The 18,530-nt window shown below is 42.9% G+C and overlaps 1 protein-coding gene across 1 annotated transcript in view; it reads left to right on the forward strand.

The window, feature by feature from the left end:
• PTER (phosphotriesterase related) overlaps positions 1-17,320 on the forward strand; it is a 56,038-nt gene extending 38,718 nt beyond the window's left edge. Inside the window, exons 4-5 of the mRNA XM_073629708.1 lie at positions 1,595-1,735; positions 16,072-17,320. Coding sequence (XP_073485809.1) covers positions 1,595-1,735; positions 16,072-16,282 — 352 coding nt within the window. The 3' untranslated portion in view covers positions 16,283-17,320. The remainder of the gene's footprint in view (positions 1-1,594; positions 1,736-16,071) is intronic.
• Positions 17,321-18,530: the final 1,210 nt, after the last annotated feature.

Below are 18,530 nucleotides of genomic sequence, written 5' to 3' on the forward strand. Positions count from 1 at the left end.
AGATGACCAGCAACTTGCTGGCAGCAAGGACCAGGTAGGTAGCATGCTATCAAGGGGATGCTAAGCAGACAGGATGTGTGGTCAGGCAAGCCGGGTCAGTAACAGACGGTCAGAGCAGGCAGGAGAGTGGTGAAAGTACAGGCCAAGGTAAGTGTCATAAGAGCAGGCAGATGAGTAGATGGCAGAGCAGGGTCCAGAGACAAGCTGAGGTCAGGGCAGGTAGCGTTGAAGTATGGTCAAGACAAGCCAAGTTTGTCCCCAGAGTAAAGTACAGGAACACAGAAAACGCTATAAATCAGACAACACTGACTAGTACGAACACTGACTAGTACAGCTGCTGAGCTTAAACAGTCAATTCGGCACCAGTTTCAGAGACAGGTGCGCATGTGCACAGCTATGCACAGCAAAACGAGCCCTCACAGACCCACACCTGCATTTTGGAGCTTCATCTGTACTATGCAATATAACATAACCAGTGTAGTTATACAATCCATGATGTATTAAATATAAAGTCCCAGTTTTTAGTAAAATTTCCACCGTGGTGTGACTCAAAGTAAATATTTGAAATGGTTCATATAATGCAGTGACTTCATTGACCACCAAATCTAGCTGAAATGTCTGCTCACCTCCAAACTATGATCCCCATTACTGATTGAGATCTCCATCTTGGGATCTCAATCAGTCGTATATAACCAAAAAATAATAAGGGGAGACCATAGTGCTCTCTGCTATCAAAATGTATTATAAAACTATGTACAGGGATTTAAAATGCTCACATAAATATGTGTAAAACAAGCACATCATCATCAGCTCTCTACGCTGACACACAAGGAAAAAACATCCTGAAACACTGCTCCTCCCACTTGTTGCCTCCACTTTTTATGGTTATGTTATATTGCATTTTATTGAATTTTGTTTCAGAGTCACATTTGGACACACTCTGAAAGGTGTTGGTAGCAATCACAATTAGCCTTATATAAGGCGATTGATTTTCTATTTACACAGGATTTTTCTTTTTGCACCAAGTTTTGTTTTATTGCACTGAATATACCTTATTTTATAGTTTTTTTTCATCTGTACTATGACTAGCACTTCTCTGAAAGATTGTAACTGCAACAGTGATAATTGTCGCAAGCGATCTTAAGATTACAGGCAACCTGTTATACTCATTTATTTTAGATCACCTGGAGTGTCAAGATCACAAGATATATGCATGCTTTTTGTATCACTGTTGCAGTGACGTGGAGGAGAATTGCAGGCAGGTATAAGTGTGGGTATGCTCTAGGGGAAAACCACACAATCATAGGGAGAGCATACCAATTTCATACACAGAGTCCTAATGGGATTTGAACCCAATATCTCAATACTTACTGTATGTGGTCACTGTAAGGACATTTCAGACCCTTAGGAGCTCGGATGAGGCTTGATCTGTCTGAGTAAAGATATCTCCATAATTAATCTGGGTCTAATAAAAAATGTGTTAGGAAAGCAACTACTTTGTGTAATCAGATGACACTGAGCTCCTTAATCCCTTTTAATAGAAAACCTCTAATGTCAACATTTATGCAATAAAACAATCGTCTTTCTGTTCTAGGACCATCTTTGATGAGAAAAAACTGCTGGAGTTTGCGGAGCTCGGATCGTATGTGGAATATGATTTGTTTGGAACGGAGCTGCTGAATTATCAGTTTAACACCGCTGTCGATATGCCCAGTGATAATGACAGGATCAAAATGTAAGTCTATGGCATGTCTAGGTCAAGCATGGATAGCCTCCATACTGCCAAGGAACTACAGATACCACAAGTCATGCCAAGTAGATGGAAAATAAATTTACTTATGTAGAATCCTTTTTTTTTTGGTTAGTTTTATACGTTTTTAAATTTATTTATGCATTTAGTTCAGCCATGATACTGGTTTTGCAAAGCATTCTGGGTTTTCTGAAAAAAGCACAATAGTAGCTTACCCCTTTGTGACTTCTCTCTCTCTCTCTCTCTCTCTCTCTCTCTCTCTCTCTCTCTCTCTCTCTCTCTCTCTCTCTCTCGGCTGCAGACAGAGGAGAAAGAGGGACGTCTGTCCCTCCCCCTACGTCACTTCTTGCTTTGGTTCTCTGGCTTTGGCCATTCAGGGAAAGACAAGCATCTGATCAAACCAGTCTCAGTTTTCTAAGATGCCTTAGCGGGCAGAGGAGGGATCAGGGGTCTCATAGACCCCTGATCTCTCAATAGAGTACCTGTCACTGCCCAGCTATCACAAGGGATGTCGTACATCCCTTGTAACAACAATATATTTGATCCAAAAATAAAATTAAAAACCGTGTTAAAAAAAAATATATATATATATATATATAAATGTAAATAAATTTTAAAGTTCCCCCATTCTCATTCAATGATAATGGTAAACAGGACAAATAGGGTTAATCCCCTAACGGGGGCACAGATACCAATAAGAACCTAATGTTCTAATTAATCTCCACTCTATCCAAAACTAAAAAAAAAGTTTTCCTTTTAGTTATACTTGACGTCCTTCTAGATCACTTCAGGCTGGCCCCTTTTGCAAACATTCTCCTGCCAGTGAATGCCAGTGAAAGGAAAAGGTTGCCAGTAAAACAATATGGTGATGCTGACCATCTGGCTAAGACCTATCGAGTGCCTGCTACAGTGTGTTCAGGTGGTGCTGGCAGGGGGCGGGTCTGGTGGAGGCAGTGCCTGAGTGTGTCATGTGATGTCATGGTGCAAGGGAGCCGATCGGACCGGCCAGAGCCTCATGTGCGAGTCTGCAGGGTGGGAGCAAGGCAAGCCGGGAACAGGACTGTCTGGACTGTTTGGACTAGAGTGGACTGAAGAGACCACCTGGCGTGGAGAGAGACTGTCACTGTGACTCAGGAGGGGACGTGTCGGTGAGGTGTCGTCATCTGTGCTGCTGCACACTGCTGGCAGTGTCACTGTGAGAGTAATTTCATGTGTGTGTCACCCATTCTAATTTCTTTACCTCCTGAGTCCTGTTCCTGAGCTTCTTACTTACTATATCAAAAAAAAAAAAAAAAAAAAAAAAATATCTATCTTAAATTTCTTTAATCTCTATAAGAGATTGTAAGGTTGCACGGTCTGCCGAACAGCAATGTGTCTGACAGAGGGGTGCAATTCACCTCCAGGTTCTGGAGGGCTCTCTGCAAAGCTTTGAACATTGAAGTCTTCTTGTTTTCCGCCTATCATTCGCAGAGTAATGGCTAAGCGGAGAGGACAAATCAGACTTTAGAGCAACATCTCCATTGTTCTTCTACCTTTGCTCAAGATAACTGGGTAGCCTTACACCTGTGTGCTGAATTTGCATACATTCTTGGCAAACTATGGATTCTATCTGTAATTTTTGCCTAATACCATTCCGGCAGCAGTAGTACCTGCCGTACAGAATAGAATTACCTTCATCCAGGAAAATTTTCAGGTTCTACAGGAAACCATGCAAAAAATGCAGGAGGACTACCAGAAACATTACGACAAAAGGAAGAAAAGAAATCCAGTTTTGAAGGTCAAAGGACAAAGTGTGGCTCTCCACAGCTAACCTTAAACTGTCTTGCCCTTCTCCGAAGGTGAGTGGAAGGTTCATCGCCCCCTTTGCGATCAAGAAAGAGAGTAACCCTTTGGCCTTCAAATTGTCCCTGCCAAGTACTTAAAAGATTCACCTGGTCTTCCATGTTTTTCTGTTTAAACCAGCCACGTCTGGCCCCTTTTTCTGGAAGAGAAGATCAACCTCACCCTCCAATCATGGTAGGTGAAGAAACAGTGTTTTGAGGTGGAAGCCATCCTGGATTGCCCAAAAAGGGGAAGACAGTTTTAGTACCTAATAAAATAGAAAGGTTACTCGCTTGAAGAGAGCTCTTGGGAACCTGCAAGTAATGTACATGCCCCCAGACTTCTTTGTGAGTTTTTCAATAAGTTCCCTGAGAAGCAAGCATACTTGGGCATCCAGAGGCTGCCCCTTTTGGGGGGGGGGGGGGCCACTGTCAGAGAAAAATCTGCAGAAGAACTGGCATATCTGTCAACGGCCAGCAGAATCGCGGATTGGTAAATAGAAATTTGCTAATGCGCATGCGCACACGGTCAGAAAGGGTCAAGAAGATATATGTGCCAGTGTGCACGCAATGCATGACAGGTTGTGGTGCCCAGTGGCTTATTTAAGGCCAGCAGCAGCAACCACTAATTGCTGGATGATTGTAAGCCCCCCCCCCCCATGTTCCTGTGCCTTATGTATCCTGATCTTGGACCTCCTGTTACAAACCTGACTTGCCTTTTGACCTGATTCACCTTGATTCCTGGCTCTGACCCCCTGGCTTGAATTTCTGACTTGTATCTGCTTAATCCACTGTGTTTGACCTCGGCTTGGCTCACCGACTCTATTACCCGTTTACCCGTGTATGACCTTGGCTTCCAGTTTATGCTACCTGCCTGTGCTACTGACTGATTCATCGTGTATGACCCTTGGCCTGGCTTCTGGTTCTGCTTCCTGCTTTGCCCTGCTGCCAAGTACGCCCGGAACTGCTAAGGACACCTGCCCTCCAGCGCATCCTGCCTGTTCCTGCTGCCATTCGGTGATCAGCTCTGCAGACTACTACTACTGGCAACCTATGCTTTTTTGGGTACTGCATTCCCTGTACCACCTCCAGGGGTGTTCTGCACTTAGCCGCCCACAATGAGACCCTTCTCAGCACTTCGGCCTCCAACCAGTTACGTGACACGGCATAAGAACAACATAAAGGACTGTCCTTCCAGAAAAACCATCCTGCCAGTGCCTTCTGATCCCTTCTCCCCTTTTTTTCATTTTTACGGACAGTACTCAGCTTGTTGGTGCAGGCCTAGTATAGTTGGATTCATCCACTTCAGCATCATAGCCTCCTGTATTCCTAAATTAAGCTTTATTACTGCCCACTGCTGCACTTTAGGTGACATTGCTATTGTTTATGCCGAACCAGATGTCAAGTGTCATCTTATGCTTGGCTCCCATTAATAATCACTCCGTATGCTAAATTTTGTTACTGCCTTTGTTAATCCATTTTCATGCTTACCTCTTTACCGACCACATCTGTTGACAATATATTACGTTTGGCTTAAAGCGGAGTTCCGCCATTTTTTTTATTTTTATTTTTTTAGTCAGCAGCTACAAAGACTGCAGCTGCTGACTTTTAAAATAAGGACACTTACCTGTCCGGGGCGCCCGCGATGTCGCACCCGAAGCCAATCTGTCCCTCGGCCCTCGGGTGCTGCCGCCGCCATCTTCGGTAAGGGAATCAGGAAGTGAAGCATGCGCGACTCGTGCTGCGCTATTCTACTGGTCCCTGCTGTCTCCTGGGACCTGTATGTCTCCCAGAAGACAGCGGGGAGGGACAGGAAGTGGCGTAGATACCTGCGGGTGGCTTGGGTATCTATGCCAGGAAGTGGGAGCAAAATACCTGTATTAGACAGGTATCTGTTCCCCTCCTCCCCCCCTGCAAGGTGCCAAATGTGACACCGGACGGGGGGAGGAATCCGAAAAGCAGAAGTTACATTTTTGGGTGGATCTCCGCTTTAACTAATTGGTTCAATGCTTGTTTCTTGGATATGGTATTATTACTGGTTACTAGATATTACTTTCACTGATTTTCTGTGGTATTGCATGCTTTGTACACTTAACTTAGTGTGTTAGAGGGGCTGAAGTTCTTATGGAGGTTGAGGCAAAGAACCCGCCTTAGCCACCGGCTTCTACGTGGGGTAGCTCTACATGTCAGTTTGGTATGCATAATATTTATGTATTTAATCCATCCATGTAGGAATGCTTCGTGCAAGACTTGTATTTTGTAAGTGCCCCCAACCGTACGAATTTTATTTTTTTTAAAAAGACTGACTTACAACTCTGTTCTACAACAGCCTCCTAATTATGCTTGTGCATCAATAATGTACTACAAGCACCACTGGCGAGAACTACAAGTGACCGTTTCAACCCACATTGCACAGGCATATTCCACCATTGTCACTATCAGGAAGCAGGTCCATATCAATAATGTGCAGCTGATTCTGGAGCGAGTGCATGCAGTTAGGAAGTGTCTGAAAGAGGCTGCAGGAGATCAGCAGTACTAAGATATATATATATATAATATACAGTTGTGCTCATATGTTTACATACCCTGGCAGAATTTTATGATTTCTTGGCCATTTTTCAGAGAACATGAATGATAACACAAACACTTTTCTTTCACTCACAGTTAGTGCTTGGCTGAAGCCATTTATCATCAATCAAAATACCCAAATGACCCTGATCAAAAGTTTACATACCCCAGTTCTTAATACCGTGTATTGCCCCCTTTAACATCAATGACAGCTTGAAGTCTTTTATGGTATTTGTGGATGAGGCTCTTTATCTTCTCAGATGGTAAAGCTGCCCATTCCTATTGGCAAAAAAGCCTCCAGTTCCTGTAAATTCTTGGGCTGTCTTGCATGAACTGCACGTTTGAGATCTCCCCAGAGTGGCTCAATGTTATTGAGGTCAGGAGACTGAGATAGCCACTCCAGAACCTTCACTTTATTCTGCTGTAGCCAATGACAGGTCGACTTGGCCTTGTGTTTTGGATCATTGTCATGTTGGAATGTCCAAGTACGTCCCATGTTCAGCTTCCTGGCTGATGAATGCAAATGTTCCTCCAGTATTTTTTTGATAACATACTGCATTCATCTTGCCATCAATTTTAACCAAATTTCCTGTGCTTTTGTAGCTCACCCATCCCCAAAACATCAGCGATCCACCTCCGTGTTTCACAGTAGGAATGGTGTACTTTTCATCATAGGTTTTGTAGACTCCTCTCCAAATGTAGCGTTTATGGCTGTGGCCAAAAAGCTAAATTTTTGTCTCATCAGTCCAAATGATTTTGTGACAGAAGGTTTGAGGCTTGTCTCTGTGCTGTTAGGCGTATTGTAAGTGGGATACTTTGTGGTATTTGCGTAGTAATGACTTTCTTCTGGCGACTCGACCATGCAGCCCATCTTTCTTCAAGTGCCTCCTTATTGTGCATCTTGAAACAGCCACACCATATATTTTCAGAGAGTCCTGTATTTCACCTGAAGTTATTTGTGGATTTTTCTTTCTATCCCAAACAATTTTCCTGGCAGTTGTGGCTGAAATTTTAGTTTGTCTACCTGACCGTGGTTTGGTTTCAACATATTCATTCTTGATTAGAGTTTGAACACTGCTGATTGGCATTCTCAATTCTTTGGATACCTTTTTATATCCCTTTCCTGTTTTATACAGTTCAACTATCTTTTCCCACAGATCCTTTGACAATTATTTTGCTTTCCCCATGACTCAGAATCCAGAAATTTCACTGTAGCGCTGGATGAAAGATGCAAGGGTCTGTCAGGAGTCCAGAAACTCGTTGACCTTTTATACACACACACTAATTACAAGCAAACAGATCACAGGTGAGGATGGTTACCTTTAATAGCCATTCAAACCCCTTTGTGTCAACTTGTGTGCATGTTATCAGACCAAAATCACCAGGGTATGTAAACTTTTGATCAGGGTCATTTGTGTCGTTTCTGTTGCCATTATGACTTAAAAAGAGTAAACACAGTTGATTGATAATAAATGGCTTCAGTCAAACCCTAACCATGAGTGAAAGATGTTTTTGTGTTATCATTCATATTCTCTGAAATATGACCAAGAAATCACAAATTCTGCCAGGGTATGTAAACTTATGAGCACCACATATATACACACAGCAGGTAAAATAAGTATTGAACACGTCATCATTTTTCTAGGTAAATATATTTCTAAAGGTGCTAAATTTTAACCACATGTAGGTAACAACCCATGCAATTTATACATACAAAGAAACTAAAACAAATACGTTCAGAAATTAAGTTATGTGTAATAAAATGGAATGACACAGGGAAAAAACACCCTAACTGAAATTTATTTCTATACTTCATACAAAATCCTGTGTTGGTAATGATAGCTTCAAGATGCAGGCTCCTGTATAGAGAAACTAGTTGCATGCATTGCTCAAGGGGTGATTTTGGCCCATTCTTCCACACAAACCGTCTTCAAATCTTGAAGGTTCCATGGGCCTCTTCTATGAACTCTGATCTTTAATTCTTTCCATAAATGTTTTATTGGATTCAAGTCAAGTGATCGGCTGGGCCATTCTAGCAGCTTTATTTTCTTTTTTTGAAACCAGTTGAGAGTTTCCTTGGCTTTGTGTTTGGGATCATTGTCTTCCTGAAATGTCCACCCTCGTTTCATCTTCATCATCCTGGTAGATGACAGCAGATTTTTATAAAGTCTTGGTACATTTTTCCATTCATCCCTCCATCAATGATATGAAGTTTTCCAGTATCGAATGCTGAAAAACAGCCCCACACCATGCTGTTCCCACCTCCAAACTTCACTGTTGGTATGGGGGTTGTTTTTGGGGTGATGTGCAGTGCCATTTGACCTCCAAACATGATGTGTATTTTGGCATCCAAAGAGTTAAATGTTGGTCTCATCTGACCAGACTACATTCTCCCAGGATTTCACAGGCTTGTCTAAATGTTGTGCAGCAAACTTTAAATGAGCTTCAACATGCTTTCTCTTCAGCAATGGAGTCTTGCATGGTGAGTGTGCATACAGGTCATGGCAGATGAGTGCATTACTTATTGTTTTCTTTGAAACAATTGTACCTGCTAATTCCAGGTCTTTCTGAAGCTCTCCACAAGTGGTCCTTGGCTCTTGGACTACTCTCCCGATTAATTCTTTTCACTCCTCTGTCAGAAATCTTGCGAGGAGTACCTGGTTGTGGCCGGTTTATGATGTTTTTTCCACTTCCAGATTATGGCCCCAAAGGTACTCACTGGAACAGTCAGAAGTTTAGAAATCTTTCTGTAACCAATGCCATCAGTATGTTTTGCAAGAATAAGGTTGCGAAGGTCTTGACCTTTTTGCGTTTACCTATCATGAGATTTTTTTTTTGTGACATCTTGGTAATGAGACACCTTTTTATTGGGCTATCAGTTGAGACTGAACCGTCTGATATTAATTTGCAATGACAAAGGGCAGGATTGCTTCCTAATTACTGATAGATTTCTGCTGGTGTCTTGGCTTTCCGCACCTTTTTGCACCTCTGTTTCTTCATGTGTTCAATACTTTTTTTCCCTGTGTCATTCCATTTTATCACACATAACTTAATTTCTGAGTGTATTGGTTTTGGTTTCTTTGTATGTATGGATTGCATGGGTTGTTACTGATATGTGGTGAACATTTCATGTCAATAGCACCTTTAGAAATATATTCAGCCAAAAAAATGGTGACGTGTTCAATTCCTTTTTTTACCCGCTGTGTGTATAAAAAAGGAACATATCAATTTTTAATACACAGTGCTTTTAGCAAAATAAACCTCATCCAGTGAGATTACATAATCCTCATTGAGTTCTCTAGGCAACTGGCTGCCCATGATTTGATGCTTTTTGGGTTTTTACACTGTATGAAAGCTGGAACTGTCGCCTATAGCAGACAAAATGCTTTCATTTTTTATTCTCACGTAATCTGATTCATACAAGAACTACTCTCCTGCCTCTGTGTTTCTTAGTACAGTAAGTCCTAGCTTTGGTTCCAATCTTTTTGGCAGACAGAAGAAAGTTAAAAAAAAAGTTTGTCAGGTTTGGAACTTCTGAAGTATTTTAAGTGAGAAGTGCTGCTGGCTGGAGTTCTGCTAACCAATCGATATGTGGTATTTTTATCGTGTCAGTTCCATCAGCACTCATTTGTGTTTATTGGTACCTAGCAGAATAATGCCAACACAGTGCCGATAATTTTGCTTGAGGTTCATTTCTAAAGTTACATGAAAAGTAGTTAAGGATTGACTATTCATTTGTGTGCATGTGAACACCACTCATTAAAATGCCTCTATTTGAGATGTACAGTGCCTTGAAAAAGTATTCATACCCCTTTAAAATGTTTCACATTTTGTCGAAAATTTTGAAAACCATTTATTATATTCCTTCCACTTCACAAGTATGTGCACTTTGTGTTGGTCTATGACATAAAATCCCAATAAAATACATTTACGTTTTTGGTTCTAACATGACAAAATGTGAAAAATGTCAAGGTACTGTAATTTCTCTGACCTATGACAGCACTTTAAAAGAAAAGCTCTTTAGTTATAGGGCAGTGGTCTTTAAACTGCGCCCTGGGGGGTCAGATGCAGCCCTTTGCTTGCCTTTATCCAGCCCTTGGTTCATTTTTTTTTTCCCCTACCATCAGCAACAGTGGGGCATAATTCCTGCCACTGACACCGACAATGGGATCTTATTCCTCCCAGTGACACTAGTGATAGTGCACTATTCTTCCCATTGATGCCAACGATGGGGCACGATTACTCCCCCCAATACCAATGATGGGGCATTGTTTATTCCCACAGACGGCAGCACATTTACTTCTCCCACTGGCCATAGTCTGGCCCCCGCTAAAGTTTGAAGGACAGTAAACTGGTCCTTTGTTTATAAAGTTTGGCGAACCCCTGTTATAGTGTCATAACATAAAATAGCTATAAAGCCATTTTTTCATTTAAAAGTGACTTGTAAAGGCTCTGTTATTTAAAAAAAAAAAAAAAAAAAACATGTCATACTTACCTCCACTGTGCAGTTCGTTTTGCACAGAGTAGCCCTGAACATCCTCTTCTGGGGTCCCCATGCAGCGCCATCAGCTCCTCCTTGCATCGTATAAGCCCCTAGAACAGTGATGGCAAACCTTGGCACCCCAGATCTTTTGGAACTACATTTCCCATGAGCATCATTGGCTCGCGCTGCTGTCAATCATCATCCAATGATGCGGCGCGTCGGGGGGTGGGGCCGAGTGATACAGTGAGCTACGGCCGCCGGATGTATCATGGGAGCGCGCCCGCAAGCACTCAACACCATCGAGGGAGCTCGCATGAAGGTGTTCAGTCCTTGCGGAGGGGGGCGAGACAGCTGCCGAGGGACTCCAGAAGACCAGGTTCGGGGCCACTCTGTGCAAAACGAGCTGCACAGTGGAGGTAAGTATAACATGTTTGTTATTTAAAAAAAAAAAAATAATAATCTTTAGTGATCCTTTAAAGTGATACTAAAGTCTTTTTTTTTTTTAAAAACAAGCATTTCCATACTTACCTGCTCCGTGTAATGGTTTTGCACAGAGCAGCCCAGATCCTCCTCTTCCCGGGTCCCTCTTCTGCTCTCCTGGCCCCTCCCTCCCGTTGAGTGCCCCCACAGCAAGCAGCTTGCTATGGGGGCACCGAGCCATGCCACAGCTCCCTGTGTCCATTCAGACAGGGAGGCGTGACTCGGCCCAGCCCCCTTTCTCTCCTCATTGGCTCACTGACTTTGACAGCAGTGGGAGCCAATGGCGTCGCGCTGCTATCTCGGCCAATGAGGAGGGGAGTTATGGACAGCTGAGTCTCTCGTGCAACATCGCTGGATCTAGATGGGGCTCTGGTAAGTATTAGGGGGGCTGCTGCACACAGGTTTTTTGTATCTTAATACATAGAATGCATTAAGATAAAGCCTTCTGCCTTTGCAACCACTTTGACACTGCCAGGGGTGAGCCAAATGATCAGCTTTTATATATTCACCTAAAAAATGTATCCCAAAAGGGAAAAAAACACTGTTTGCTGTAATGGATTATAAAGTGTGAGCTGGAGTTTTACTTTAATCTGTTTAGTGTATTTAAATCTGCTAATACATTTAACACTACCATCCCCACAGACTGACATTGCTGCTGTCTGCTGGGCCTCCCGTGTTCATTCATCCACAGTTGGCTCACTAATGCAGGTGGTGTGTTACTGGTTAGATCATTAGGTGAAAACAGAGGTAAAAAAGCCAAAGAAAAGAAAACTAATGCAGCCACCCCATCTGATTGGTAAGCTGCAATATATTACATTTTTGGGTTTAATACCAATTTTTAAAGTGCATTCCGTGTACTTTTTCTCTTCTCTAGTAACTTCTATCCCCAGAACTCATTCCTAATACTGTACGGACTATGATGACAGTTACCCCGATACCTGCCCTGGATTTAGGCATACTTAATGACTAAATCAATTAGATTATTGTCTTACTTGACACTGCCAGGTGTCACAGAGAAAGGTTGCAAGGAGGCCCTATCAGAACTTTGGAATGGGGTCTCCTGACTTGTAGTTACCAGAGAAGAGAAAAAGTACACGGAATACACTTTAAAAATTGGTATTAAACCCAAAAATGTAATATATTGCAGCTTACCGATCAGATGGGGTGGCTGCATTAGTTTGTGGGGTAATTAACAATATTAGACCAGAAGGGTACAAGTGTGAACGGGGTCTATAGCATTTCTAGCAATGACACACAGAATATCTGCCCGCCCTTCCCTAAGGATTATTTTCTGATTAACTGCACAGTCATCTACTGCTAAGGAAGAGCTGAACTAGAAAAATGTTTATTTTAGGACTAGAAGTTGCTGAGAATCGATCGGGTATGAGGAGCAGTATAATAGTTAATTTTTATTGCAAATATGTGCTTATTCTCTTATGCCACAATTATTCCATTATCGGTTGGGAGGCTTTAGGTTGCATCATGAGCTATAAAAAGGTTTAGCCATTTTTTGCCCAATTTTTTAATGCATTTTTGTTGATGAACTAGAGGTGGTGAGACCCCCCTAAGTCTTCACCTCCACTCATAATGTTACAATTCCTTCATCTATTTGCAGTAAAGGGAACACAGATGCCATTGAACACGTTGGCATTTATTTTTGGACAATGTGAATTTGGTTGTGAGATTTTGATGCAATATCAGATAATTGTATGTCCATTTTGACATGATTTTAATCTTTATAATATTACAGTTAAAGTGGTTCTAAAGTTAAAACATTTTTTTTCACCTTTTAAGGCAGTGGTCTCCAAAATGTGGTCTGGGGGCCAGATGTGGCCCTTTGCTTGCATTTATCCGGCCATTGGGGTGCTACTTTATTCACTGACACCAATGAAGGGCACAATCCCTCCTAATGACACCAACGATGGGGCACAGTTCCTCCCAATGACACCAATGATGGGACCCAATGACACCAATGACGAGGCACTATTCCTCCCAATGACACCAATGATGGGGCACAGTTCCGCCCAATGACACCAGCGATGGGGCCCAATGGCATCAATGATGGAGCACAATTCCTCCCAATGACACCAACGATGGGGCACAGTTCCTCCCAATGACACCAACGATGGGGCCCAATGACACCAATGATGGGGCACTATTCCTCCCAATGACACCAATGATGCAGCACAGTTCCTCCCAATGACACCAATGATGGGGCCCAATGACATCAATGATGTGGCACAATTCCTCCCAATGACACCAATGATGGGGCACAGTTCCTCCCAATGACACCAGAGATGGGGCCAAATGACATCAATGATGGTGCTTAATTCCTCCCAATGACACAGATGGGGCACAGTTCCTCCCAATGACACCAACGATAGGGCCCAATGACATCAATGATGTGGCACAATTCCTCCCAATGACACCAATGATGAGGCACAGTTCCTTCCAATGACACCAGAGATGGGGCCAAATGACATCAATGATGGGGCACAATTCCTCCCAATGACACCAACGATGGGACACAGTTCCTCCCAATGACACCAGTGATGGGGCCCAATGACATCAATGATGGGGCACAATTCCTCCCAATGACACCAATGATGGGCCACGATTCCATCATCGATTACTATGGGGTAGTAATACCCCAACTCATCCACAAGAAAGAGTTCTAACCTAAAAGTAGAGGGACCCAAACTTTTGACATGTACTTTATTTAAAAAATTAAATACCTCCAAAACCTGTTCCTCCATAGTCAATCATAATGGCTGCCATCCGCTGACTCAGAAAAAACCCAGACTTGGCGCACCCGATGAATCCCGATTGTAACGTTGGCTTCTTCAAGTTCTCATTAGCTATATAAGGGATGGGGCAGGGATAGTGGTGACATCATTGATTAATTATGGCCATAAGCAGCACAAGGAGCCAATCAGTTGGGCTGCAGTGATTTCATTCGTTTTTGGTTCTCTTTTCACTGTCCATTTCAAAGTTTAGCATATGGTAACTATTTTTGATACTTTTATGTCTTGTATAACCAGAATATCAGTTTTAGGTGGCTTGACCTTTTCCTTTGCCTTTTCCGGAGCTGAGCACAGATAGCATTCTGCCACAAACCTTATACCGTACATTACCATTATAAAGCTGGATGCAGCTCTCACTACCCAGCTGCTGATCTAATATTGCGTGCTGGAACCTTAATAACACAACAGGATTGTGTGCCGTTTAGCTGTATTGAGTCCCTCAGTTAATTGAAGACGGTCGCGTGATGTTGATCAATTACACATTGCATGACAGTCGATAGCGGTACTTATTCTGCTAATTAACTTGATTAATGGTAAAGTCTCCTATTGATACTCTGTTCTCCTGCCCATTGGTATTATCTTGTAGCGTAGTTACTGGTATTTATGAACACAGCGGCCCTTATGTGTGAAAGTGTTACAAAGAAAAGTGCTTCCATTATGTGTAGCAGCTAGAGAATGATCTCGGTGATATTGATTTCCCCATGAAATGTTGTCAAAGTGTAAACTCTTACTTTAACTCAATGAGCTGCTTAGGTGAAATTTCTGAGAAACAAAAAAAGTTCCTTTTTTTTTTTTTTTGTATTTCTCAAAGCGGAACTAAACTCTCTCAATCAACATGAACTTTTTTTTAATCCTTATGCTGTTGGCATTAGAAAATAGATAGAAAGGCACAATATACTATATGGTGTAAAAGTTTTTTTTGTTTTTTACATTTCTTCAGTTGCTTCCTGATTTCTGGCCTTCTTGTCAGTGGCGGCCGCCCCCCCCCCCCCCCCACCCCACTCCATGCACCCAGCCCCTAATCTACATGCAGGACTTCAGACGCATTTATTTATTTTTATTAAGTACATTAATATTCGCTATCGTCTTCCTGATTCTCCTCCTGGCCAATCGGGAAGCGGGTCCTGAGACCCTATTGGCCAGGGAGTCTTAGGACCCATTTCCTTTTCGGGCAGGAGGAGAAGCCCCAGCTCTCCTCCCGGTGAATTGTATGATAGAGATGGCAGTAGAGCTGTTGGGTGTGTATGGTGGCGGTCTCCTCCGCCATGTATCCGGCTGATCTCCAGTCTCCCGGGGCCCCGTTGATAGTGATGAAGCTCGTTCCCCCCCCACCCCCCCAGTAGTGGACGCCTCCTCCTCAGGCTGTGACGTCATCCTCAGCCCCATAGCTCCAGAGCCAGCCCAGCCCCACCCTCCTCCATCCCCTGGAAGATGATTATTTATGGGCTGGGAGCATGGTGAGTGTCCAGGTGTGGGGCGGGTAAGGGGGGTCTCGGGAGGTCGGGGGTTGTACGGAGGATGTGGTTATACAGGGCAGGCAGGGGAAAGCTGTCTTGGAATGGAATGGGGAGATGTGTACAGCTCCGGGCTGTGTGAGCCTCATTCCTTCTCAGCACAGCCGGTGATGGGGGGGGCTTTTCTGTTTGTGTCCCCCCCAAAAAAATTTTTTAGAATCAACCACGACTGCTTCTGGTCTTCACTGGGAGGAGGGGCTTTCTCAGCCAAGCCCACCCTCTTGCCTGCATGCCTGAGCTAAGGGCAGACTGATTCCATGAAGTAAATGCTACATTAATCATCTGTCCTTACTCAAGATGGCCCTGGCTAGAAATGGTAGGAGTGATTTCTCAACAAAATAAAGCATTGAGACATGGATGGGTGTGTTTTCTTTTGAATATTAAAAAATGAATTAAATAGTTTTTTCCATTTGTGGTGCTCAGATAAAGTTTAGTTTTGCTTTTATTTAAAGTTGTGTATTTATGGGTCTCTGCATGAAGTGTCAATGTTCTCCCTGTACTTGTGGTGGGTTCCAACCCCACTGCAAGGTAGGAGTTTTACTTTTCCTGGAGTAGAACTTTACATTTAAAAAAAATTCTATAAAATATTTTTTTCATTTTAACCTAATTTATTTTTATTTTTTTTAATGAAATTGTTCAATTTTTTTCCCAGGTTGAGGTCTCTGATCAATCACGGTTACGAAGACAGAATTGTTATTTCCCATGACATACACACTAAGAACCGACTGGTGAAATATGGCGGTCATGGCTACTCGCATATCCTCAATAACATTGTTCCTAAAATGTTGCTGAGAGGCATATCCCAGGAAAGTGTAGACAAGATTCTACTGGAGAATCCCAAAAGGTGGCTGACCTTTAAGTAAAGACATCTAAAAGACAAAAATGGGTGGTCAGAAAAAAATGGGAAATGTACATTGATAATTATGATCAGACACATGTGAATCGCACAAATCACAAGATCAGTGATTATGGTATTGGCCTAAGTGTATCTCACACGCTCAGTTATTCAGAGATCAACCAGCAGCACCCCCGCTTCACTACTGGGTCCCTGGCTTGGCACTCACAGATACTCCTCAAGCTTCACCCCTGCTGACACATTAGGTCCCTGACTTGGCACTCCACAAGCGTCACCTCTGCTGTCCCGCTGGGTCGCTGACTTGGCACTTGGCTGAAATTTTCCCACTTCTTCACCGTCCCCGGCTGGCGAGAAGTCTGCTATGGTACGGCCCTCAGCTTACTCACAATTCTCTCCGGTAGCAAGGTGGATGGTCCCTTTGTGGTGACAGCTTCCCCTCTACCTCCGACCACGACTGGTTCCCCGGCCGGTGGAACCGTTACTTCTGGTTGGACTACAACTCTGCAGTCCCAACACTGAACTACTTCTGGATATGCTCTCAGATAGCCTAGCAGCCAGATGTCCCTGGGATAGGCCTTGGATTTCTGGCCTAGCAGCCCGGGGCAATACGACACACGTCCACCCAGACAGCCGTCCAGGTGGCACCGAACCCCAATCACCTGATTCCACCCAAATAAATAAGTTCTCCCAGCAGGCCAAGGGACCCAAGAAAACCCCTGCCCATTGACTGAGACACCCCATGCATTCCTAATCTGTCCTTGCTATGCCCTTGTCTTATCTAATGTCACCAGATACCTGGCCATCTAGCGACAGAAGTGAGAAGTGCAGCAATTCCAGAATTATGTTGAAATCAATTGATCTCCTAACAATTGGCCAAGGCAACTATCGCTTGGCAAATAAATTTAATAGCAACCCTGCCTAAACATCAGGGTGCAACATATGTTATAACACTGGTGGTTTCTGAGTAGCTGGAGGAAGCCCAATGCTAATGCAGTATGTTGATGGCTCCCATAGTAACTAATAATTAAAAACTTGAATAATCAAATCAACGTTGTCATTATTTAATATTTTCAGTGGAAAAGAGTTTGTTTTTTTTCTTTGTCTTGTAAATTTGTATTCCAAGGTAAGGCAATGAATAGCTTTTAAAGCGGAACTTTACTCTTCATCCATCAATGTGAACTATTTTTAATCCTTATGCAGCTAGCCTTAGTAAATAGATAGTAAGGTATATTTTATATTTACTTGTTTTCAACTTTTAAAATGGTGTCCTACATCCCGGAACTCTTCAAGAACATTTTTGTTTACTTAATTTGGAGAAGGGGGCTTTCTCAGCTAAGCACACCCTCCTGCCTGAGCTAAGGGTAGATGGATTCCAGGAAGTAAATGATACATGACTCTACCCTTACTCTAGATGGATGCTGCTAGAAATGCTAGCGATAGGGGGTTGTTTTTCAAAGTGTCTCAACAAAATAAAGCATGGCGGCATGGTGGATGAGTGAGTTTCCTTTTGAATATTAAAAATTATTTAAACACTGTTTTTGGTTTGTGGTACTCAGATACATAGCTCCCAACTGTCCCTGATTTCTAGGGAATGTCCCTGATTTGGAGCAATGTCCCTCTCCCCCCCCCCCCGTCCCTCTTTTCTCCTCATTTGTCCCTCATTTTGGTCTGATCTCTGTAGTTGTATATACAATGGACTTTTTATCTTAGCCAATATGAAGGAATAGTAGGGGTAAAAAAGCCCTTGTGGATTTAATTAATCTTTTTTTTTTTTTTTGGTTAATTCTCCTTTAAGGGGGTGTGGCAGGGGGTGTGTCCTATGCCTACATACATTTGCTAGTAGGTGTCCCTCATTCCCATCTCAAAATGTTGGCAGGTATCAGATACAGTTTAGTGTAACATTACATAGTACCCATTACCTGTCTTATTCCTTTTCACGCTCTGAATTCATTAAGAATCCTTTGTACCCAGGAAGAAATCTTTGAATTTTAGGGCCCCTTCACACTGGGGTGGTTTGCAGGCACTGTTGTGCTATTGTTAGCGGTGCTTTACCGTCTGTATTCGGCCGCTAGCGGGGCGGTTTTACCCCCCTAACAATAGCGGCGCTTTATGGCCGACGCCGCCCCCACCCCAGTGTGAAAGGGGCCTTACTCTCCAGCATTAACTGCAGATTTGCATACTATACAAGGCCTTCTACAGTCAATAGTAACCAAAAGTACAGCATTGCTTTTTTTTTTTTTTTTTTTTTTAATACT

Source organism: Aquarana catesbeiana, linkage group LG05 (genome assembly GCF_042186555.1).
Source record: "Aquarana catesbeiana isolate 2022-GZ linkage group LG05, ASM4218655v1, whole genome shotgun sequence".
NCBI classification, from domain to species: domain Eukaryota; kingdom Metazoa; phylum Chordata; class Amphibia; order Anura; family Ranidae; genus Aquarana; species Aquarana catesbeiana.